The 27,063-nt window shown below is 39.0% G+C and overlaps 1 protein-coding gene across 1 annotated transcript in view; it reads right to left on the bottom strand.

Annotated features, from left to right (window-relative positions):
* LRP12 (LDL receptor related protein 12) overlaps positions 1-26,386 on the bottom strand; it is a 49,110-nt gene extending 22,724 nt beyond the window's left edge. The window contains exon 1 of the mRNA XM_058815892.1: positions 26,162-26,386. Coding sequence (XP_058671875.1) covers positions 26,162-26,240 — 79 coding nt within the window. The 5' untranslated portion in view covers positions 26,241-26,386. The remainder of the gene's footprint in view (positions 1-26,161) is intronic.
* Positions 26,387-27,063: the final 677 nt, after the last annotated feature.

Below are 27,063 nucleotides of genomic sequence, written 5' to 3'. Positions count from 1 at the left end.
AAGTACACCAGGGATTATTCACCTTTTTACTTTTAAAAAGGGGCATTAGCACATACAGTTATATCTGCTGTTGTTATTGAACACTGAAAATGAGCATCATGACAAAAAAAGAAGGAACTCACAAACATCTAGAAATATTAATAACCCAGAAGTAATTACATTGAAGACAGTCAGTATTTGAGCACATCACTGATGCTCCCAGAATATGAATTCCTGACAAACTGCCTGTACGCAAAGACCAGTAAAACAAAAACCCCAGAATACTAATGAAGTCAGTTCTGATAAAAATACAATGAAACATGAAAAGACTGACATAATACTGATGTGATGGAAAACAAGACAAAGTATATATGTATCAAAGACTGACAAAAACTATAAATCAGTAATAATGAAAAGCATACTAAAATGGGAACTTGCATCGAAATCCTCTGTGTGTTGACTCAGAATTAATGGGTTAAGAAAACTTAAATCTCCCAAATGTTCAAAGGAAGAATTTAATCTTGAATACCTAGAGAGAACACTTGAATATTTTCCATCTAAATATGCTTTACAATCAAACAATTAATCTCTTGAGATAAAAAGTTGTCATATTTATTGTCAAACTAACTTCAATGATTAGTCAGAAGTGGCACTAATGTGTGATGATGAAAAGCTTAAACTCAGATCCAAGTACTACAGTATCAAAAAAAGGTCTTTGGTATTTTTTAAAAAATAAACTACCACTAAACTTTCATTACATTAAAGATGAGGAATCTCTCAGATTATTACTTCCTCTTTTATTGAAAACTATCATTGAAACAGTGTGTTCATATGCCATTTAAATGTTACTAACTGCTGACAACATCATGAAATTTTTAGGCGGTGATCCTTGTATGATCTCAACAAATAATCACATGGTTCCTTTTAAAGTTAGCCTTCTAGAAGACCAATATATCAGGTAACAGATCAGTAACTTCCATTAAGACATGGGAACATAATTATCTTTGAAATTCCTGTTAATCTACTTAACACAGCAGAATATGAAAATATAAAATAAAATTTCTTAGGCCACCAGTAAGTTTTTATATTTCTTTATGTCCTAAAGAAATATTTGCTATTTATGCCCATTTCAACCTCAAGTTTTAAACTGAAGCAGTTGTTACCTAACAAAACTCAGCACTAGATTGGTCCATATCAGTTATAGGAGTCTTGACAGCACAGCACTGGAAGCTACACACCAAAAAGATCCTGCCTTCTGTGCTGCCTGTGAAAAACTAGGATTGTTTTCTTTAAAATCAACATCTTCCATCACTTGTGTAACCAGGACTATACCCACTTTCTTCACATCCTTTTATAAACACAGTACAAATACAAAACAGAAATATATGTCAACTTTAGCCCTGCAGCTTAAGATATGGTCAGCAACTGCACGTAAATTAAAAAAATTCAAGTGGATAAGGATCAAGATAAAATCAAGCATTTAATATACTTTTTCTAAACAAAACAAAATAAATTCATAAACAGAATATGAAATTTTAAACTACTGGTGGCCTATAGGTTAAGCAAAAGTATGGAAAGTGCTTTTAATGGCTTTCTACTGAGGTGCACATGAGTTTGTTGCCACCATTCATGGTAATATCTCTGAAGACTGCTTGACTGCAATACGAAAAAACACAACCAACTTGTCACTAAATGAGTTGGACTCTTGATAGAATGTTTTACAGCATGGAACAACCTCCAACATTTGAGGTGCCTTTCTGTCTTCAACAAATTTAAAAATCTCCCAAATGTTCAAAGGAAGAATGGTTATGTTCAAAGTTGTTCACCCATTCTAACAGATGTATCCATAAAATTTTATTTTACCTTCACAGCACAAAGCCAGACCTTTTGACCTCCACCACTTTTTTCTGTTCCACTCAAATCCTCTGGGCTGCAATGTCACCTCATCTAAGGAGCAGGCAGAGACAGACAAGTAGCTTCACAGACACTTGAATTAATTCCTTTTGATTCATGTCTCACAGTTGACTGACCACAGAAGCACGTAAGATTACACTAGGTCTGCCTTCAGGTTTTCTAGCAGTTGGGGAATTTCTCCCCTACAAATCCAGATGAAACTATGGCAAACACCTCATACCCCACCCAGAAAATCCTGGCACTGTCAAAACATCAGTTCCCAATCTCGTGGTCCAAGACTCCTACATGTAATCTGGAGAGGTGAACAGAACTATGCAGAAGATAACACCCATAGCCTTGGAAGGTATTTGACTCATTAACTACTTCTGAATTTCATCACAGGTAGGAGATTAAATACAGGCCTGGGGAGTGGGCTGGCAGCAAAGAAAATGTGGCAGCAGCAAACACTTCAACTAAAGAGCAAAGGAAAAGAATGCTTTCACACTAGAAAAAAATGACATGTTTGGAAAAATCACCTGCCAAGTTCTATATATTTGAAACCCAGACAGTAGCAGTGATGCTGAGCCTCACTCTGGAGGTTAACCACAATGCAGCAGCCTTCATTTTAGGGTGTAACACCCCTGCATCCATCTTTCCCCACAGCCTATGCAGCACAGCTCTCTCAAAATGGGATGAGTATCAGACTCAAAGGATTATGTAGATATTTCTTCAGAGCATAAAACTAAGCCAACACTCCTGATATGAGCCACTCCTTTGATTTGTATCCAAATTCATGCATTTACAAAAAGCATAACCAAACAGACGCCCACTAACCTCCACCCTCCTATAGTTAAGTGTTCCTTAGTCAAAATATTCAGATTAAACAAGGCAACCTTCTGCTCTCCAGATATATAAATACATATATATAGGTGAACTTGAAGGATTTGAACAAAGAACAAGTTTACCTAAATGCTGATGTATTTGAGACAGTAAATAATGACTCTTAAATGAAGCAGTTTTGATTTCAGATTGGCTAAAATTAGTAATACTAATATAATACACTGAAATGATAAATAGTGCAAAAGCACACACAAAGATCTGGTACATGCAACTTTGTCCACCGTGATTGTAAAATCAAACTCTGTAACTTCAGTTTGAAATAACATCATGTATCTTGAGACTGAATTAAATAGACCTATCTCTGTTGAAGCTAAATTCTTCTGTATCAAGATTAAGCCTGTGCCATTATCCTCAACAGCCAAATTACAAGCCCCTATAAATAGAGCTGTACAAATTGAAGAAGCGCTGTAACTGAACAGCTATGAAGAGAGAGCTTTTTCTAAACTACCTTGAGTTAAAAGGTACAGTGGTACCTCTTAATGAATGCTACACAGGCAGTCTGGACAGGGTATTTTTCTTGAATCACAATTATCAAGGGCAAGAGATCAACAACAGTTCCTGTATATTATGTGTTTCTAAACACCCTTTATCATATGTGTTCAACTTGCCTTACTTTAGACAATGTATTTCACGACCAAACATCCTTTCTTCATCCTAGCCCAAAATTTCTTCTCACCCTGTACCTTACAAAACTGTCCCTTGTCCTGAAGTTACCCTGCATTATTCTTCACTAAGTTATGCTTCTTATTGACCAAAATAAGGTCACTATATGCTTTCAAGAACAAACTGGTGCTGCCTCCCATATCACCTCCCTAAAAAACCACTTAGCAATGGTACTTTGACTACTGAGTACAAAAAATAAAAATAACCTTCTTCATCTACAGATACTGAAGCTGGAAAATCTATGATGCCTTCTTGGAATGACCCTTTTTGATAGCACATTTTATGACAGTCCCAGCCAGTGGCCCATTTCCTGCAAACACCTAAGCACAGCTGAGCAGAAACAGAAACAAGCTTTCACTGAAGATGCCATGTGTCCTGCTGAGCCTCAGTCAGGCTCCTCTGCCAAGCCTGCGGGAGAGAAGTGGCAAAGGCCACTGCCTGCCTACCACGCCTAAGGTTAATCCATGGTTATGATGTTACAGCTCAGAGCAGGGCATGTGGAAGACCAACAGAAAAACAAGTACTACTACTCTTCAGATAAACTACATGATCTACAAAGGTTCCTTCCAACACAAACCATTCTATGATAAAAGCCTTAGTTCAGTATGTAACCCAAAATACTTTATTGAATTACTTACTCGTGGGCCACCTGCATTTAATGAACCAAAAAAACCCAATCAGTTAGGAGCCTTTTCAGTCTTTTGACCCATCATTTACAACCTCATCTCTTGAACACTTTCCTTATATTTGTTAAATTAATGTGCATTTAGAATAAAATGCATCAGCTGAAGGAATTTAAAGCTGTATCCACAGCCAAAAGCTACACATGCATAGGTATATGGCCATACTGCTGCCAAGCTCTCCTGTACTGCAGAAGGATCAGTATTCAGTATACTGAAAGTACCAAATGAAAGAAATACTTTCTGTAATCTCAGATGGACATGAGCATGCAAAAAGGACTAGATGTGTTTTTCCCTCATTTATAACTCAGAGTCTATAAAATTAAGTTTCTCCTGTAGTTTCTTTTCTATCTGTGCACCATGTGTTCTCCAACCACTGCTAAATCAAACTACAGAAATTTAAATTTTCTCTTCTTGAGAAGACAGGAAGAGCACATGTGCACTTCAATTTACATGAGCGAAAGAACTGAAAGTGAAGAAAACAGTGGAGCAAAAGGGAAAAAAAAAAAGAACAGTCTAACAGTTTGAAACACCCCCCATCCCCAGAACAGTCTGTGAAACACGGAGTTATTGCTACCAAGAATGCTTCAAACTAAGGTGGAGCACAGCTCAGAACATACAGTCCACTGAAGTCAGGCAACTATTTGTAGTATCTCCAGATCCAGTAAAAATGCAAATTAGCAGTATCATTCCCAAATTTCTACAATACCAGTCCCAGCTTTTACAGGTACCACCATTTTACTATTTTCTGCCTTCTGACAGTTTAGTTTGCAATCACTACATCCCTTCCATTAGATATATGCATGAAATAAAATTAGCTTGTGCACCAATATGTATTTGGATCAACTACTTGGAATAAGATTCACAAATCACAGTAATCTCATATTTTCCTGTCTTCACTGACTTTTTACATTGTGTATTACACTTTGACCATTAGTTTTTGTCCTACACCCAGCTGCTGCTTATTTCCTTGACAAAGGGCAACATGCAACTCATGACAGAAAGCAATTTAAAAAGCATCATGAGAAGGGATGATACTGAAGGGATAGTACTTTCAGGAATTAACTGATCAATAATCTCCAGTGTAGCTGAAGAATCTCTAGAAGAGTTACTGATAAATTTTATATTATTTATTTTTAAATGAACCGTTTGGCATTAACTAGTTAGGTTTACTTTTTTTTCCCCTTATTTCCTTAGGGTTAAGTACTGGAGCTATCAGAATTTCAGGTGATGATTTGTAAATCAATTTCAAATGTGGAGCACGATGCCAAGTATCCTTTATGTGAGGGATGGATTAAACAACCATTTATTTTAATATAAAATTACACATGCAATACACAGAAACACTGCCATATAGGCATCAGTCAGGATTTTCTACTGAAGGCATGCAGAGCAACAGTGACAACCTTTATTGCAGGTTCCAGTAACAGAAGAACACTTGCCACAAAGAGGATACAGTTAATATATCTAAAATTTCTAAGAGTGAAAGCCAATGTTCAGAAAAATGAGAAAGTGTTGTACATGCAAACACTACAGTGACATAGGTAATTTCTCTAATTAAGAATAAAAATGACTAACAGATGAAACAATACTGAAACAGTGCTTATTTAAATGTTTAACAATACACAATCCAGAAATAAGCACATACAATTTCAATGTAAAAGCAGATAAAGCACAGAATTTGCTTACAATACTCAATGCTATTATTTTACGTGGCACCATTTTCATTTTAGACCAACTGTGATGCAACTTTATTCAGTAAACTAAGACAAAAACTAAAGGATCAATTCTGCAATGGAATACTTTTATGCAGGTTTTAGACTTTTTTTTTTACCTTTTGCAACAACCAGTATCCACCATTTCGTGCTTAGACAATTATTCTTGGGTATAAAATAATAGGAATGGTGCTGCTGAAAGTCTGCACTGTACATTCAAAACTTTTCTAACACTGTCTTCTATTAATCACTCTCTCACCTTGTCCTTTCCTTTTCTCCGAGGAACTTTTTGAACAACATGTAGTTGCATGACACTTTTGAAAAACAGGTCTTAAATTTATTTTTTTGGTGAATAAAATAGTCATGAAGCTTCCAAATCCACATTTGCTCTAAAAAGCCTAAGCTCAAAAGTTAATCAGCACTTGAATGAACATCACATCTACTTTTATTGCCATAAATAGGGCCACAAAGGTGATCAGAGGGCTGGAGCACCTCTCCTGTGAGGAAAGGCTGAGTGAGAGCTGTGGTTACTTCAGTGCCTAAAGTTGGCCTATAGGAGAGCTGGAGAGGGCCTGCAGTGACAGGACAAGGGGAATGACTACACCAAAAGAGAGCCGGCTTAGTTTGGATACCAGGAGGAAATTCTTTGCTGTGAGGCTGGTGAAGAACAGAGATGTATTCTCCCCATAAAAATGCCCCATCCCTGGAAGTGTTCAAGGTCATGTTGGATGGGGCCTAAAGCAACCTGGTCTAGTGGAAAGTCCCTGCCTACAGCAGGTGAAATAGATGGTCCTTTAATAGCACAGGCCATTCTATGATGATATTTCATAATTTGTAACACTGAACTAAAAATCTACAAAGACAAATGTTCTCCTACTTTCACGTTTCTTAGCATTGTAATTACCTCCAAATCTAAAAAAAGTCTTCATTCTTTCTTCAAAAATTGAGTATTACAATCCATACTCTAAAAATTTAAGTTTGTACATCAGTAAATGCTTTGAATTTACAAATTACAAATCTATTAGCTTCTCTACCAAAACATAATACATTCTTTATTTCTGATAGTTTTATGGCGTGAACGTGGGATCTGTCTACATTAGTATTTTGTTTCAGGTAAGGGACATGTTTCTGAATGTCCTGATCTGCTCCACTTCCTGTTCTTTCATGCACATTACACTGGGGCCCTGGAATCAGTAAACTGGATTTCTTTTAGAGAATATGCTCCTATTTGTAATGGATACTGAGGTTTCTGGGCCACACTAGACCTAGTCCAAGAAAAACCCTTTAGAAACATATATAGCACAAACTTGTGTCTTCAGCATAACTTCTTTTGCTCCTCAAATCCCCTCTTGCCAGGCTGTGGGATGCACCAAGACAAACCCCAAGCATGTCCTCTACTCACCACAGCTGCAGGGAGGCTCCACCTCAATTTCAGGAATAAGCTCAGCCTCTACAGCCATTCAGTGTAAGCTATACAACTTCTCATTCTGGATTCACTAGGCATTGCATACATTATTCACCAATATTACACCAGTTGTGAATGCCATTGCAACACACATAAAAAATTGTATAAAATTCCCTATCATCTGTGATGTTAGCATAATACAAATTTCACATACATGCTGCCATCCAGATGATGCTTGAGTCTCAAAACAGAGCCCAAAGCACCATCAGGAAACATCAAGCAAACGTTTGGAAGATGCTGCAGTCTACAAATGATACACATTATTGTGTCTTAGTCACTTTCCACTCTTCTTTATATTTTGAGTCTGCTACCATTAAAATACATACTTTTAAAGTAGCAGCTAAACTGATTTGACTGAGGGATTTTTGTGTGAAAGTTTCAGAACAAAAAAAAAAAAAAACCCAAAACAAAATAGTTAAAGCTGCTCAGTTGTTGTTTTAAAAGGCAGGGACTGAAAAGAACCTGACATTATTTTTTATTCTCAGTCAAAAATTCCACAAACTATTTATAGGCAGCTCTAATATACTTGGCAGCAAGCAGTGGAAATTGAAAATCTAGCAGAGACACTGGCTCAGCTTCAACAAGATTCCTGATTTAAAGTACATAAGTAGTTCTATTCATGTCACACCCTACCCTACTTCTGCCCTGCCAGGTATAAGGGAGGTTACCTGACTGACCACTGCCTGAAGGTTGTACATGTTCTCAGGTGGTAATCTAACTTTGCATCAGACAGAGTAGAAAAAAAACCAGATTACTAAACCAAAATCAAACAATTCAAAGGGTGAATTCAGTCACCTAAATTACAACTAAATCTCAATGAAAAAAGTGAGGAAATCAGAGGAGAAGGGATAGATCCAAGCTAGCAGGGGAAGCAAGAGAGACCATACTGCCTACCCATCCTTAAATGAGCTATGTCCATTATGAGGGTTAGAAGCCTATTCTTAACTGATTAGACCCTATCACTAATTTGAATCTAACACTTCGCCCTCCTATTTGGAAACTTCCACTGCTATATTACTTAAAAAAATAGAAAAACCCCAAGTTTCTAGCTATTTTAAACAGCTATTGAAAGTATTAAAACACAGTTATGAAAGAACTGCTTAGCCCACTTGCATGTGTTCAATGGCTATAGCTATCCTTTTCTAAAACCCCATTTCAGAATTTAAACTACGTCACACTTGAGAAGTGCCAGACTAGGGGAAAATTTTGATGTGTGGGCTGCGCAGTGCTTATACAGTAGAAAGAAGAGCAATGCAAATTTGATTCATACTCTTCACATGCTTCGTACTTTTCCCTACTGGTTTCTTTAAATTACGGCTGCAGTGAAAAAAATTGGTTTTGTTTTTACATCATGCTAAATTATTTCTCGTCTTGACTCTTTGTAAGTACAGGAACAAATGCTAGCACACAAGCTATGTAAAGCTGGTGCATTGTATTTTAAAAAATTAAAATCAAAACCCCATAACCATATACAAACAAAAAGAAAATTTCACTACTCTGTCCCAAGTTAGATGCTAACAGCAGGACTTCATCAGGTCCTATATTCTTGAAATAAAATACTGCTGGTTATCCTCTTTTCCTCTCACAATTTGGGCCTGTGCCATCCTGAAAAAATGCTAACAGAAGAAATTAAATCATTATTCATAAATAATAACTGCAACTATCAAAAACTTATAAGGTTGAAAATATAATCTCCTATTACTCCATGAATCTCTACCAGGAACCCACAAAACATCCAAGCTTCTGGTTCCAGACTACAGCATGACTCAGATTTACAACTGATTTTTTTTTTTTTCCAAAAAAGACTGAAATAGTGTAGGAGTACTTGATATTGGAGGGTGGGGGAGAATCACAAGGGTTTTTGAAAAGAAGGAAAACACTGCTCTACTGCTGCACATTTACTAGTGAGCCTACATGTCATGTGCCAAAAAAAAAAAAGGCCTAAGATACATCTAGAGAATAAAGGTTTCAATATCCAGAATGCTAACTGGATTAATAAAATAAAGTTACAACATCAATTTATTTCAAGCCTTTATTCAGCAGAAAGTCGAAGATATCACAATCCAGACAGAGATCAAGGAGAAAATTTCATAGTTTTGATAGAGGCAAAAATAGGGGATTGAGAAATCAAACCGTAATTTCCAGATCTGCTATATTCTTTTTGGAACATTGGCCTGAGCAAACCAGGGAATACTGGAATCAGTAGTATAGTGCTGTTGAGCTTTAACTCCACCTTTATGACAGTAACACTAAGTTAGAATTAACTGCAACACATCCCAGATGAATGTAGTGACATAAGTGACTTGAAAGCAAGCAGTTTACTAGGAAGGGCAATGAAGCAACAGTATATTTACAGCACATTTTGCACATATATCAAATATAAAAATCATAAAAACACTGCATGTTTATTGCATCTAAGAAAAATATCCTCATTTGAAAGATAAAACTGTTTTCTTTCCTTCTTCCTATTATTACTAGAAATAGAACTTTGATTTTGACAACTTTTTATACTTTTTAATGTGTTTTGTTTTCTTACTGATAGAATTAAAAAGCACTGTAAAGTTCTTAAAAAAACTCGTTTCCTTTAATGTATGAAAAAGTTCACTGAAATTACAGACCTTGCAAAGACTTGTGCAGACTTGTTTATGCATAGTGTGGTACCTGGAGTTTTTAGACCCCACGCACCTATTCACACTGAAACTGAACTTAAACCAAGTGTCACGCTGTCTGCCCAGCTAGCTTCCAGTAACACAAGACATACTCTTGGTCCCTTGTTAATGCTTCACTGAACTAATTAAAATGTAGAAGTAACATTGCACAGTGTAACCCTGTACCCATTGTGCACCCAGTGTGAAAAAGCACAACCAAAGGGGGAAAGGGGGTGCATTGCATCTAAGGCAATGCACCTTTTTTCCCTGTCTCTTCAACATGTGTGAAACATACTTTTTGTTAATCGCATCCAAACAACCTTGTGCAAAATTATTTTCATTATTTATTACGAGCTATTTGATCTACTCTGGTTACAGCAGACAGAAGTGGAGATGTCACTGAGTTTAAAGGTAACCACAGGAGCTTCTGTTCTCGCTACGGAAAAGCCATTGAATTGACACAGTTCTTGCTCTAACAATGTCAGCTGGGAAATTTCAATTGCTACGATAGGAAAGGTTATTAATTAGCTGCATTAACTTTCTAGAGTTGTCTAAACAGTGCTGCTTATTAAATATCCTCAGGACTCAGGAAGAATTAGAGATGAACTTGCTACAACTTGATGGTCATAACATACTGCATTCCTCAAAACCTACTGTGAATCGCAACGAGTAAAAAAAGACAAGACATTAATAGAAGATAGATGGCCTGCAAGACATGATTTTACCCAGATTAGTAGCTTCTTTAAATAAGAATCAGATCTTGAAATTGCTAAAGCATACTCCTAACATTAACATGTGTGCACATACTTAAATGGATACACTCAGCACCCATGAAAGTATTCTGTGCAGGGCACCATTGATATTTTTAGATTCTTTTGTTCAAATAGACTTGATCCATCAAAGCAAACATGATAAGGGAAATGGCCAATAAAATTTATGATTTAGTAAAAATTATTTTGTCTCCAGTGTTTTATGCAAGATCTATATTCTTGTTTGAGAAAACTCCACTACAGCTACTGCATTAATTCAAGTCATTGATTCCAAATAGGAAAGTCCTGAGAGCCTCATGGATAATTTTTTAAGTCTAGAAACTGTCTATATGTATTCAAAAAAATTTTAAATCAATAGACAAATAGATGCATATCACTAAGACCCAAATTCTCTCCCTCTCTTTGAAAAGATCTTTTCCTTTCTTCCTCCTTCCCTTCCATGCTATTTGCTATAAATCCTGTGATTCTTGTCCTGCAAGAATAATGCTGGTGCTGTACCTCACACATGAGCATGAGTACACTTGTTTTATTTCAAACACCACAGAGTATCTTAGAAATAAATTTTCAAAATATATTTGTGATAAATTTGGAGTCTTCTTTACTTGGCTCATGATAGAGTAACATATCACTGCATGGCTATTTTTCCTGTAACAGTACAAATAAGCTTTTCTCATTATTATAGCTTTATTGTGTCAGGAACTGCACAAACAAGAAAAACAACTCTTGCTCCACAGCCCTCATTGCTCTGTAAAAACTGGAAATCTCAGCCCACCATGTTCCAAAACATAATCAAATCACTGTGCTTTACAGGAAGCACAGCAGAGATAGGTGGGGTTAAAGAAAGCACATATGATGACTTTGTGTTTCCCATGGACAGAACTACCCAGGTGATGGGAAGCACAAAGGAAAGAATGACTAGCTTTGAGTAATGTTCATAAGTGATAAAGCTATTGGGACTAAAGAAATACAGAACAACAGCAGAGTAAAACCAAGTGAAACAGAACTGACACACAGCTATCCTGTACTAACAACCATCCCCTCATTGCGCTACACCTTCCCACTCTCTCCCAAGTCACTGAGAAAAAAGTACAAAATTCTGAGCACCAAAGCGAAAGGCTTGTCCCTTTCATGAAACGTTTGGAAATCCTGAATTACATTGATTGTCCTGGAGGTAGTAACAGAGACAAGAGAGAGTACGTGAAAACACTTCCAATACAGTAATTCTAAGATAAGCACAGTTAACATTACCACCTTTACACGCACTAGAAACAAGTGCACTTCTGGCTGCCAGAATACTGTTTCTCTTATTGCACAGGACTGTAGGGTACCACAGCCTCTTGCCATGGGGGTTCCCAGTAGTTAGAAAAGATAAATATAATCTTCTATTATTAGTCACTACAAACATGAGTGTTGGATAGTACGACTCCACAACTGCAAAATAAAGAAAAATAAAATCCTTTCTGTAGAGCTAGATAAGCATCTGACTAGATAGACAGTTTGAGCTGTATTCTACTGCAGTTCAGTAGAGTACTGCTCAAGCTCAAGACAGCCATAGTATACCTAACATTGGTTGAAGAGAACACAACAAAGACTGTTTCAAAACACTTAAGTACGTAATTTTCCATTATCAAACTACATTCCTGAGACTCACAAATTACCCCTGAAAATCTCTAACTGTGTTAAAGTAGACATACAAGTAATTTGCTATATGGATTCTGGTTTTGGCTTTTTACATAGCAAGTATTTGTCACAGAAACTTAAGGATCACAATTACTCACAGATGCCACCGCTTACAAATGAAGGCTTGTTTGTATGACCCTAAAGGCACTTTCTGTGCCTACTCTCAGTAGTTGGTAAGCGAAAGTCTCACATTTTATTGGCCACAAACCCCCAAATTTTATTATATTACAGTAGCTCTAAGCCTTCAAGAATCTTTCATTCTTTTCTGTAACATGAAATTTGAACTACATCCAGATTTCCTTCTTAAATATGCACAGATATTCCCATCTGTCTGTCAACTACATCCATGTAGTCCTGGGCAGCAGAACCATAATTTCTATCAAAGTGCTTTGCAAAGAACTGGAAACATCTATAAAATTCATGTTACATGTTTATCTCAGAGTCAAATTAACTCAAATATGGTGGTACATTGCACACTGAACCATCATGTTTTAGAGGCAATTTCACTGCAATTCAAAAGAGCAAAGAGGTTTTCAGGAGTCAGATAGCTGAAATAGGTTTACAGAGGTGTGAATTGGCCCACTCTCCCTTTTTCACGGAAAAGCCTATGGAGATGAATGACAAAGAAATAAGCTTCCTCCTTTCACTGAAACACAGCCATACTTGGAACCATATCATCTCCCTCAGCTTCAACAAGGCCAGCACGAGGCTGCCCATTTCTAATACTCCTGTTCTCAGGCTCACCCACATGCCTATCCCACCAGCAGAACTAGGAAAGGAGGCTCAAAGAAACTTGCCTACTGGGGATGAGCACTGGGAAAACCAAAGAGCACCATTCTGCAGTGTTCTGAAAAACCGTACCAAACCATCAGTTCCTCGGGGCGGGGGGGAAGCAGGCAGCCAGGAATAACAAACACACACACACACACACACACACACGCAAACAAACACGCACACATTTGCTCTAGGGCAGGCTTCCAACGACAAAAGCACAAATAGGAAGTGAGGTTTAAACACACTAAGAGGAATGAACACCTTGGAGAAGAGAATGCCATCTAACAGGTATTTCCAAAATGCTTATCACCACATACCCTTACATTCATATTTATAATTACCTTCCAGTATGCTATCCCTACACCTAGTACGCCTCACCTCTTTGACACAAGCTGTTCAGATCTATGCTTTTCTTGATCAAAAAACATTCTCACTACTTGTTTACACAAGTCATTAACTTCCTAAGGGTATTTTAAAACAACCATTTCTTTCTGCAATCCAGCTTCCTAAAAAGAACTTATTAAAATATATGGGATAATATTAAAAAAAAAATTAACTCTCTCTGTGGATAACCCTGACAAGCAGAATTCTGATAAACACCAGACGACTGAATGTCAAGTTACATAATAACTGCTTGCTCCTTTATCCATCCAGTTCACCTCATCCTGCAAGAGACACTTCAGTTGTTTAATTAGAGTATATTCACTGTTACCCAACAATTTAACTATCCATTCAAGCTTCACTTCCTGTGGATCACTCAGCTGTGCATATCTGCACACTCCCCACAACTTCCAAACACTTTGGACTATTTCTACGTTTGGCAAAATATTTCTATATGTATTCCAACATATAGGGATTCATTGTTGATTTGTTATTAAGTGTAACAAATTCCACAAAGAATACACTAATCCATGATAAAGTTCTACCTCTGCTTCCAAGAAAATGTATGTGGTCTGAAGGAGCTCTTTAAGCGGCAGCAGCAGATCATCACTAGAACTCTTAAAGCACTCTGCATCCACTCACTTAAACACAGCTGAACTATACAATAGACTGTGTTTCTAACAAGCAGATGAGAAGAAATCAGTTGTTAGTAACAACTGTAAAACCAGACAAGGATAAGAGCTGGAGTTTTAAATAAAGTACAACAGACACTGCTCTGAAAGTAACCTATTTCCACTTCCATAACAAAACTCAGCAACTGGGTATTTCCCAGAAGGATGCTGTTGGCATTTAAATAATATAGGACAATTCTTCATTCTCTATCTTCCCTCTAAGGGCCAGACTAATCTTCCTACACTGAGAATTGAGACTTCTCTGCAGAGGAGTTCAGATCATTAAGTCATGCTCCCGTTGCCTCGCATTCCTTTAATAAGCCTGTATTTTCCCACACTGACTCTGCCTTAAATTACACCAAATCAAGATTCCCTGGTTCACTCGCACAGAATCAGTACAGGATCAGAAATGTGGAGTAACAAACTCTATGCACACACAACCATGAAACAGCTACTTATTTTTTGTGCTTCATTTCTACCTTGCTCAACATACTTTACAGGAATACTGTCAGTATTAGTCTATCTTAATTATTTAGACAGTAAAGGGCTTTTAGAAGATTATGCAAAGAATATATCAAACCAAAAATATTTACTGAAGGTTTGCTACCAACTCTGTCACATCTTGGAGCACAGTAAATTCACATGTAAGTGAAGTTTATAGCATGCTTTTGGAGTAAGCCTGTTTTTGAGAAGAAAGCTCAGTACCAGCAAGTCACCACTAGGTACATACATACTCCTTTATAAAGAGAGATCACATGAGAAGTTAACAGCCAGCTAGGGAAAGAAACAACAGCCATTTGTTGGGACACATTCAACCTGTGTTAGACTAAAAAAAAAAAAAGAAAAAAAAAAGAGTGTTTTTTTGAAGAAAGAGATGAAGAATGCTTTGGAAAAAGAGCTAACTGAAAAATACATTACTTTCTTATGTTAATACCATTTACCAAACTTGACAGGCAGTTGTATTCTTTTGGATGTAGAGTGTTTTCAATGCACATGAAAAGAATTGTTACACTTTTGCATTGATGAAAGCAGATTACATCCCTTACAATTCCTTACTGGTAACTTTGTCTAATGAATAACAATAGTAAATCACAGTTTAAGGGCATTGGCTTTGCTGTGTGTTGGCTCTTTGAGAAACAAAAAGGGTATCTCAAGAAGAGGTTCAGTTCTGGGAAACAAGTATAAAGAAAACATGGAATATTTCATTGTACCAGAGTTTTTAATTCTTTATCTGTTATTGATGGTAGATACATATACAACTTTCTAAAATTAGGGAGAAATTTCAAGTTGATAGAGATTACAAAACGGAAGAGTAAGGCTTATTTGTGATAAAGCAGATGTTGTGAAGACAGCATACTTGCAAATTCTTACACTGTTCATACTTCACTCTGATTGTTATCGACTTGACTATTTACCCCCTTTTCTTTCTGGATCATCTACAGAAGTACTCAGAGGCTCAGCACTGACATTACATGGTAACTTTTAGATGGAATCTGCCATAATCAGTGTTAGGGCACCAAGACAATGTGATTTCTCAAGACATTTGTGTATTCATTCAAAGTACTTGAGCTGGTTCAGTCCCCAGAAGGTAACTGGTTAGGCTTACTGTGCCTAAAGGCAGCCACGCAGATGGCATTTCTGTTGGCCTTTGTCCTCACCACTGTATAGGTGTCACAAATGCTTTGGGTTTTTTGAATGCCACAACAGGTGATACTTTATTCTGCATCTGAACAGTTCTAAGGTTCCAACAGCTATGGCTTTCCTTTTTAGGAAATGTAGCTGGGAGAGGAGGTTTCAATGCATTAATTCAGCTGTAAAATAAAGGGTAAAAAATACTTTCATTTTACATACATTTCACTCTATTAAAAGCCAACCTGATAACAAAATTCAGCACTTGCTCCTACAGCCTTTTTAAAGGGAGGCACTGTATTTTAAAATAGCAAAAAATGTGACACAGTATGGTGACAAGTACAAGATCAATGTCAGACATAATGCCTACATGTTCAAATTCCTATTTATCTGCCTTTATATAATGAAGTATATTGCTAATTTAAGTACATGTCATTCCTGTTTAAGAGCAGATTTCCAGATCTGGGAGAAAAGCACTCCCAGGACAATGGAACTCTAAAGTGCAAATCAAACTCTGATTACCTGTCTAAATAAATTTAAGTATCATCAGGACCCTTCAAAAATACATCAAAGTACAATGTATTTCTGTACAGGCTTAAAGGAGTTGCTTAGTAAGAATCTAACGCCATGATCCTTATGTTCAGTAATTTATACACCACATTCAAACAAGTTTAAAGCTAGTTCAGACCTTGCAACCACAGTAACTCATCTCCCTCAAAAAAATTGTTTGATGTGATCATTTTAGCTGAGCAACACACGTGCCTGAGAAACTGCACGTTTATTTCAAATTAGATACTTTAAGCACTTTATTGGCTCTCAAGTGGGCAGTATGGTCAGTAAGACTTCAGATTAAAAACTTAAACTCAGCTTTATTTTAATCATCAATCATTTCTGAAAGCTTTTATATTTTATGCCGAATTCCTTCATGACCAACACTTAAACTGCTATCTCAGACTTCAGCTAGACCTCCTTTGCAAAGCTTCAAAATACAGATGGTTTCAGAAAACTAGTGAAAGGAAGTCAAACACAGACCTATTAACCTAATTTTCACATACATATTCCTGGCTCCCATGCTGTTACTTAAAATGTTAAGACTGATGTACAGCTGAATATTTCAAGATATTAATTCAAAAAAAGTCACTATCAAGCACCAATAAAACTTTCTGTTCTGTAGGAGTGAGGGATGTCTCTCAACTCCCCAGCAATGACTTTAACGTTACTCTCTGGGCAGATTTGACTTCAAGGATGTCATCACTGTGTAGGACAGTTGCACTGCTGCTCCTACTAATCTGCACGATTAGGATAGCTTATTCCAGGAAAACTCTTCATGAACCTTGAAAGCACCTATATTGGGTTTACATGGCCAAGTTTTGGTAGCAGGGGGTTGGTTACAGAAGTTGGCTTTCCACAAGATCTGCTGGAAGCTTCCACTGTGTCCAGGAGAGCCGGGAGATTCCTCAGCAGATCACGGTGCAGCCAGCCCGTGGTGAGGCAGCTGTGCCCCTGCAGCCCATGGAGGAGCACAGGGATGCAGAGATCCACCTGCACTGGTGGAGGAGACCCACACTGCAGCAGGTGGATGTTCAGAGGAGTCTGTGACACCATGAGAGGCCCATGCTGGAGCAGGCTCCTGGCAGGGATCTGCAACCCCATGAAGAGAGAAGCTCACACTGGAGAAGGTTTCCTGCTAGGACTTGTGACCCTGTGGGGAATCCAGGCTGGAGTAGGCAGCTCTTTAAGGACTGCATCCTAATGAAGAATGGCCCATGATGCAGCAGTTCCCACTATTGCCTGTGGAGAAGTGGAGAAGTTCATGGAGAACTGTCTCTCGTGCAAGGAGCCCTACCCTGAGGCAGAAGGAGGACTCCTCTCCCTGAGCAGCAGCAGGCATGAACTGGGATGAACTGACCTAAGCCCTATTCCCTGCCTCCCTGTGCCACTGGTTGAGACGAGGCAGAGCTAATAAAGAGGGAAGGGTGGGGGATGGTGTTTTAAGGTCTGTTTTTACTTCTCATTTTCCTGCTCTAATTTTGTTAAATGCAGTTAATATCTCTAACTCAAGTCTGTTTGGTCTATGACCCTGTCCAGTTGAAGAAGGGAGCTAAAGAGTGGCTTTTGTGGGTGCCTGGTACTCAGTCAGAATCAGCCCACTACAGCTCTACACACAAGCTTTGCAATTCCAACTGACAGTGGGGAAAGTGGACTCTGCTCCTCAGTATGGCAAGACAACAAAGGTATAGTTCTTTCCCTCAGGCCTTACTCATCTACAGTGTAAAGGCAAACAGCCTCTGTACTATCCCACATTTCCACAACAGATGAGGAAAACTGGAAAGCTAATATTGAGTACCTAAAAAGAGGTTAGTAACATTATCTCTCAGCTGTGGTATATTGGATTGTCATGTGCATGAGAACTGTGAATCCACTGAGGCTTTGTTACTGTATGCATAGATGACAGACACAACAGACAATTTAAAATCTGGAATTGAAGTGAGACAAACTACACGACACCTAGGCAACAGGCACTGGAAACAGCATTAGCTGGATGAGCAACAACAGGGAGGTAGGTAGCTCTTCTGTCATCATGAATCTCTCCAACCACAGACACCAGTTGAACTTTAGCCATGGAACTGACTGGTTGTTCAGTACCTTTAGATAGGAAACATGACAAATGGGAGGTGCCCTGACAAGGAAGCTATTTCTGCTAATTATACAATCACCCAAATCCATCCCCGTCAGTGCTTCCAGCTGCAAGTTGCTGTGATCAAGAGTCATGTGTCTGATGTCATTCATCTTCCTGACTTAGGAGTAGACATCTCTCTCAGGTAACTTTAACTGATGTTTAGATCATGGAAAGGACATATGTTCTTCCTCCATACCTTTAAAAAACTAAAAATTGGAAAAAATGAAATATGTCTTCTCTCAACTCCAGCTACAAATATTTCAAAGTTGTTTAAACACACATTTTGAGTTAAATCCCTCTGCACTCTCCCTAAGCACTTATCTAGAACACAGCAAATGGAAAAATGCAATTCTTTGGTAAAATGAAGGTGCTTTCTTTGTTTGTAATATTGTTGTATTTACTATAAGTAAATACAACAACATTACAAACAAAAAACCCACCTTAATTAGGACTCTAAAATGAATCTTTGTTTGAAAATTACTCTGTTGAACTCTATGTGCAGGAAATAAAGAAAGGGAAGGTTAAATTCTCCACTTAAATCTATGTGATAAGAGAAGCACATATATATGGATTTGTTTACTGCATGTGATGTATTCATTATCTCAGCCCTAGTTACTACAATATCCCTAATGGAAGCTTTTATTTGAGCTATTCCATACAATTTTCTGGAAGGAAAACACCCTACCAGAGAATACTAATTCATTGAATGATAATACACTTTGTGAAGTATAGGAAAAAAGATATTAAGCAAAGTCTTATTAAAATTCTTATACAGCTAAAATCTAGAAGTCAGAGCATATGAATGTGTGTGCCTTCTCACTACAAGGCACATCAAACAAGATTTCAATTTTCTGTGGTACACTGCTTGCCTTCAGTTATTGAAAAGTTCTTTCTAAAGAAGCAGCTCCTTAAATGAGTAGGATCATTAAATTTTCAAGATACACTATTGACTAGAACAAAATTATTTCTAGTAACACTAGATATAAATTAGAAGAAAATATTATTTTTTCCACATTCTCACAATCCTTCTGTACTTACAGAGGGACTTATCTCTATCTCCCAATACATGCATACAAAGCTGGAGTAATAAAACCAAGATACAGGACTCTCTAGCAGACTAATTTTTTCTTAACTTTTAAATACAAGGAACTTCATTACAGACACTTTTACTACGTGCCAAAGTGCGCTCACACTGCTTGTTAGAGGATCACTCTACTGTTATATGGCTACAACTGACTTTGCATGTCTGCTCTGGTTACCCACAGCCAGTCCCAGGGGCTTCCACTTCGCAGAGGAAACACCTGCAAGGTTAAGCAAAGGGTAGTCATGAATCACACACAATCACATGGGTGAAACATGCAGTTTCAATGTATATAGTTCAAATGTACTTTCCCCTCACAGAGAAACAGTGTCCAGGAGAGTTCACTTTCATTGCTTTGCGGAATCTATGATTTACTGAGTGTAACCACATTGAGCTTTCTTGCACAACAAAAAATTCCGTGACCAAATAAATGTACCTGGGAAAGTCCTGTAAGTACCAAAACTCACAAGATGCTTAAGTGAGAGACCACCTTGATTCTTCAAGGTACTAAACCAAACTGTTTTGTGTGACTCCCTTCCCCCCTTTGAAACATGCTCTACTTGTAAGCTTTCTTAATTTTGGGGAGGCTCTAATTTTGCTTGCTAACTTCCTGACTGGTTACAAAAAGTTGCTCCTCACTAAATAGCTGAGAAAGATATACTGAAATTCCCTCATAACCTAAAATTCAGTGTCAAATAGAATAGCAGGAAAAAAAAAATCTAGTACATAGCTATTAAATATGCTAGCCTTGATAAGAAGACACCACTACCATGATTACAATGTATCAAAAGTTAACAGTATGTCCTAATTTAAAGCAGCTGTTCAGAGAAACAAGTCCAAACCACAACTTAGGGCGTTTTTGAAGCGTTTGCACTGATCTGCCAATTATGCTGAATTCAGTAGTTTTAACTTAGATACTCACAAGAATCAATAGCGTATATTTCAAAGTAATTGTAAAGCTTTGCATAATGAATCATCAGTGAAGTAACAACTGCATCAAAAAATCAACTATAGGGAACAAAAAAGTAACACAGAACAACACAAATACTTTGCAATACTTCAGAGTATGGTATCATACAGCCTCCTATAAACCAGTCTGAGCATTTATTTCTACTGAGGGGATAAACACAGGAACTCAAATCTACAACCAAATTTTTTAGTACCCAATGCACTGGTACTCAGTGTTTTCTTAAAACCACGTAAACTATGGAGGCTCAATTTTGTCAACCAACAAACACCTCAAGTAATAACTGGCACTGCAAAAACACCACAGCTAGTAATTCTGAAATGCATACAAGCTAAAAACATCCCAGGGTGTCAACAAATCACACTCTCTCAATTACTGCCTAGCTAGATATCTCAGCTGTTCCAGTATTTTAACATAATCATTAACTATCTGGGACAGTATAAATGGAACACTAAAACTAGAAAATGCAGAGACATCTAAGTAAACAAAACCACACTATTTACACAGTACAAACAGTACCCATGAATTTTTCAAAAACCTGTAAGGAAATTAGTGAATTATACTTAGTAAGTATGGAAATAATGTCTACACCTTGGGAAACTTGAAGAATTTGGTCAAAGGTATATTTTGTGTGAAGGAACGTACCTAATATACCAAAGGCACAAAGTTTAAAAATTTGAGATCTGCTAACAAATCACAACACTGATAATAATTTTAAGTTTTAGCCAGACCAAGTACAAAACAATAAATATTTAGTGCTTAGTTGAAAATAATACTGACACAATTTACATCTATTTGATATTAAAACAGCAGTGACTGAAGTAAATGAATCAAATAAGTTCACCTGTAGGGTCCTTCCAACACCAATGCAGTAGAGCTCTTCCTCTCCTAGCAGTGACAGAACAGATGAAAAAGCCATCCTCATTACATGCTCTGCTCTGATGACAGGAATGGAGTCAGATGGCTTCTGTCATGATTCTGGTTACAAGTACACCTCTGCTCTTTCTCTGGCTGACAGTATTCTCATTTACTGCATAATAACAATTACACCGACTACCTTATATTCAATTTTCAAACTTTTTGCTATGAAGTTGTTTAGGATATGGGGGTTTTTTCTCCTCTTGATTGAAAGTTGCTTTAAATATTATCCACATGACCTCACAGACATTTTGACTATAGATGCAATATTGGCTCTGAACAGTCAGTTGAATGTGTACATACTTGAACAAGTTGACATATGATTAACTTATTAGACAACATAAATTTCTACAGTGTTAAAATTAGGACATGTTCTCTTAAAAGCCTACAAAACTGTTCTAATAAATTAAATGCAGTGGTTTTGCCAATAATAAGATTTACAGCTTAGCAAAATATCTGTTCAGTATATCACAAAATATCACTAAAGACTGAAAGTCAAGAGTTTAAGATATAATAATTTATTAAGTCAAGTGATTCCTTTAGGACAGTCTGTTCTGGCTTTAGAGTTCAACTTCTTTAGAAAATTGAATAAACTGGCTGGCAGACTTTAATTGCTTACATGATTCAGGCTGTTATTTCAAACAAGGTGAATGAACTCAAAAAACTATTTATTCTTCCTCATTCACACCATCATTAACAAACTGACACGCAAGTAAAGTTTGGGTCCTGACAAGTGAACTTTTATGACAATTCTACTTCTTCCTAAGAAGAATTTGGTCTTCCCTAAGAACCAAATGAAGTATGAGTTATATACACAGTATAGTTATCCCTTTCAGCAACATCTGTAGTACAGAAACCTGGAATGGTTCTAATCCAAAATTAAATGTTTTAAAGCTGATATAGGTGTTTTTCTTAAACAGGGTAAAATAATATCAGTAGCACTGTAGTCTCAGTAGTCTAACATAAAACATTGTTTCAATCACAATTTTGGGGAATAATTCCTTTATGATCTCTACTAATGTTCAGTCATTAGTGCTTCCAAGGGAACCCACCAAACCAAAGACCAACCTAGAGATAAGGATAATTAAGACTGACCTTCTCTGATGCCATTTCTACCTTGGAACTCTTTTAGTGTCCCTGTCCTACTACTGTAAATATTTTTTTGACTAACATTCACACCTGGAAGTCAGAAGCAGGGAGATTCATCTACTGTACCGCTGCACTGACTGCTACCAACTGTACAAAACTTTATAGAAATTGCCCGTAGTCTTCTGCTCAGTGTGACAGAAATTCAAATTAATATATCTGGGTGACAAATATAGTCAAGACTATATAAAGTTTGAATTTCCAGAAAGCTGAAGAAGCCAAATATCCATGTTTCCAGACTCAATTCCAAAGGAAGGCATGTCCTAACTTCTGCACTATACCAGCTAAGAGAGTTTTCATAACTCAGCCTCTGCTCTGAACACCAATCCCTCACAAACTGGTCCTGAAAGTGCCCCATCACAGTACAATCAGATATGAACCACCATCCTGTCAAGAATTAAATAAAAATCAAACAAAGTGGTAACATTACAAATTCAATTCTCTAACTGAAGCTCGTGTTACAGCAAAAAAAAGAAATAAGATGAGCATGCCTGGAGGGACTTCAAACACATGTAGATGTGTCATTCAGGGACGTGGTTTAGTGATGGACTTGGCAGTGCTGGATTTGCAGTTGGATTCTATGATCTTGAAGGTCTATTCTAACCTACATGATTCTATGATTCCAAGATTTACTTAATTTACAGCTGATCAATCATGGAACTTTGGTTTGAAAAATACTTCCCTCAAGAACAGGACTGATTTCTAAAGCAGTACTTTTTCCCCTAAAATAATTACTTGCACAACATATGGTTCTATTTTAAACTCAGATAACTGTTATGGCCTTTGAGATAAGCAGAAATGCCTTAATATTTGTCCCAGTAAAAGCTAGGCCAGGATTATATAGAGACACATAAAATCAATTACTTCTTGGATATAAAACTCTCAAGGCCAACAGGAAGGCAGGAAATATAAACCAAAAAAATACTGTTGCCCAATGCCCTAACAAGCTGTAATTCTTGTTAGTCAGTGCTATTCCAATATTTCACTCATCAGTATTCCTCCTTCTCAAATTTTTATAATTACAGTCATCATCAGAAAGAAGGTTTGAAAAATTCACCAACTACAGGGAAACAGAAACATTCTCTGGAGAGCTCAATGCCCACATAACAACCTTGGTGAATTTAGTATTTTAATTAGCAGAAAATTCTAGACATTTTAGCTGTGCAACTACATAATGGAAGGCAACTGAAGTGATGCACCATTGCTTTCCCAGGCATGAATTTACCTTGGGTACTGCCTACTGCATTCAAAGCCTTAACATAATGATACCTGCAAGGCTCTGCTCAGCATCAACATTACAGTCCAGAGCTATGCTGACAGCAGTCTGGATCAAATTCATGTCAATACTAAATCAGTTTCGAAGAGCAAAAAGCAGTTGTACAGGAAGTCAAAAAGCTTAATAGGACATAGCTCCCAGTCTCACTTTTTTCTCTCAAAATAAATAAATGGCTGAAATAAAAGTGAAAGCTAGAGAAAGCTACACAATAAATGCTTGCTTTTGTTTCAGATACTATAGCCTAGGGACGTTAAAGCTCCTTTCCTTTGAGCAGTGAAGAATTTAGGACATTTTAAACAAAACCTGTTAAGAGAAACTAATTCCTCATGAGGATGAAGTGACACAGTATGCTGATCAAAACCAGAAGCACCTTCTCCTTCCTGGCAGGGGCACTAATGGATGGTGATGTGTTTCTTAGCAAGGCAGAAGAAACTTATGAAGCCTGCTTGGCTGAACTTTCAAAAGTCTTGATTAAAGGTCTGTGAATAGCGTTATCCAGAAAAAATTTAATTTGGCTGGTTTTTCTCTAACCAAAGATTATGTTTGTGATTTAAGTTTTTGTAAGGGAAATGCTGACTAACACCTAAGTTACAGTATCACAGTTCGAAACTTTTTACTTAGGTCAGGCTGATGAGGAATATCACACTTATAATTTTGACTTTTAATTTCAATTCTGTGATGAATATAATAAAACCAGAACACTGAGTTTGTTAAAAAATCTTTTCACAGGAATTAATTTTTTAAGTACATTAAGTATGCAAACAGAAGAACAGCTTAATATATCGAAACTTGAGATTTTTGCTACCACTTCCTCCTCCACCATTAGCTAACTCCCTTTCAGTTGTGTTTGTAGTTTACCTTTTGACATGAAATTCTTTTGCTTTACTTAATATGCATTTAAGACTAGTCAGTACCCCACTTTGTTCATGCAAATATACCCACTCAAAAATTAAACTTTACCAGTTTATCTATTTGGTTACAGGTACTGGCATAGCTGTAGCTCTGTCTGAAGAAACCTTCCTTACTCTTCTGCTCATGTAAATATGAAATGGGAAACAATCCTACAAGATTATGTAGTACATCTACATTTTTAGAGTTTGGACTGATTTTTACAGCACAGGCATGTCCTGGACATAACACTTTGCAAAGGCAAATCTGAAATATCTTGACGTTCCAAATACAAGCTTGCTTTTTTAACAGTGAAAGAGATTCCAATTTCTGATGTTCAATCGTTTGTTTAGGGCAAAGGCATCCACTTCAGGAACTGCTGAAGCAGGGCCCTTGCTGCTGTCCTCCTCAGGGCAAGGCACATGCCCAGCTCTGTGCCAAAGGCTGCTTCTCCTGCTGGAGGCCCATGGACACAACCTATGCTCCACTTCATAAAACAAACACAACTCCCTGAGAAAACATGAGACGACTCTCTTTGTCAAGCATCTGTGTTTTTGATCCGTCATGTGTTACTGGGCCACCTTTACACTGTAAAAACCAACCTCAGTACATTTATACTAATATTTTTCATTAGCAGTTCTGCTTTAAAGATGGGTTTATATCCAGGAATGAAATCCTCTTCGGGTATGAACTGCGGATAGGCTGAGCAGAAGCAAAGGTCCCTGGAAGGTCTCGCGGGCCTGTGCTGATGTGTCACAAACTCATCACCAGTGCCAGCCCCCGACTCCGCGGCCCGGAGGGGCCGCCCTGCCCCCGACACCAGGCCTCGTCCGCCCCGGCCGGACGTGGAACATCTCCCAAGCACCCATCCCTATTATCCACAGGCAGCGATTACTCGTGACTCAGAGGATTTGGGGCTGGCTTGTTTGTGCGGCCCCGCGCCAACTCCGGAGTTCCCGGCACCGCACATCTGCGGGAGAGCAAGCCCAGGGCAGCTGGGCCAAATCCCAGAATCCCGGCCGCAGTTTAAAGGACTTCCCAGAGGAGATTTCCGTCCATCCCCACAAATAATAAATAATTAAATAAATTAACAACACACAAAAAACCCCAAACAAAACAAACAAAAACCCCCGGAGCGTATTTTGGAGCAGTCGAGTTCGAAGGAGGAGACGGGGCTGGGGGCAGAGAAGGGAAGTACGGGGTCAGCAGCCGGCCGTGCCGGCGGTCCTGAGCGGCTCCAGGGACCCCGCCGCGGCCGGCCGGCCGGGAGAAAAGCCGCTTTGTTCCCCCTCCCCCGCGGCCGCCTCCCGGCCCGCGAGCCGGCGGCGGACGGGCGGCGTCACTGCCCGGTACCTACCGCAGCAGGAGACGACGAGGAGCAGGAGTTGCGCTGACCTCCAAGCCGGGGAGCCCTCTGCGCTCCCCCAAGGGGCCATAACACCTGCCCGCGGGGAGGCGGCGCGGAGCCGGAGCTGCCACCGCCGCGCCCCCGACACGGAGCCGGAGCCGGAGCTGCCGCCGCCGCAGGAGGGGCCGGCGGCGCCTCGCCCCCTCGCCCGCCGCCTCGGGGAGCGCTAGCGGCCCGCACGCCTCGGCCGCCCGCCCGTCCGCCGAGCCATGAGCCGCCACCGCCGCCGGCCTCGGCCTCCCTCCCCGCGCGCCGCTTCCTCCTCCCGGCTGGGCTCCGCCGCGGCTGCGCACTGCCGGCACGAGCGCATGGAGCCGCTCCCGGCAGCCGCGGGCCGGGCGGGCGAGCGGGGCGGAGCCTCGCCCCCAGACGGCGGGGGCGGGCCCGAGCCGCGGCGCTCGGCTTAGCGCCGCCCTGCCCGCTCCTCCGGCTCCTCCTTCGGCACCTCCTCCCTCCCCGCCCACCCCGTCGGGACAGCCGCCGCCGAGTTTCGGCCCGCCCCGTCCCAGCGAGGCAGCCGCCGCCAGCCGCGGGGGCTGGGGCCGCATCCGGAGGAGGGAGAGTGAATGTGCCGGCGGCTGAGCAGCCCCGATCCCCGGCCCACACGGGACACCCCAGTGCGTGTTTGAGTGCCCTGGCTCTCCGCCCTGACTAAAACTGCCTGAATCCAAGCGCAGTCTGTAAAGCACAGGGGTACTCTGGCAGCTGGCGGCTGCTGTGCTTCTGACCTCCAAATCTGCATTTCAGCAGTGAGACCGAAAAATTACCGTGGGAGCACAAAAAGCACAACTGTACATGCAAAATTATGGATCCCATATAAATTCCTTGTGACACTTCCTGTTCGATAACAG

Source organism: Ammospiza caudacuta, chromosome 1 (genome assembly GCF_027887145.1).
Source record: "Ammospiza caudacuta isolate bAmmCau1 chromosome 1, bAmmCau1.pri, whole genome shotgun sequence".
Classification (NCBI taxonomy): domain Eukaryota; kingdom Metazoa; phylum Chordata; class Aves; order Passeriformes; family Passerellidae; genus Ammospiza; species Ammospiza caudacuta.
This window is presented reverse-complemented; position numbering and strand designations above follow the sequence as displayed.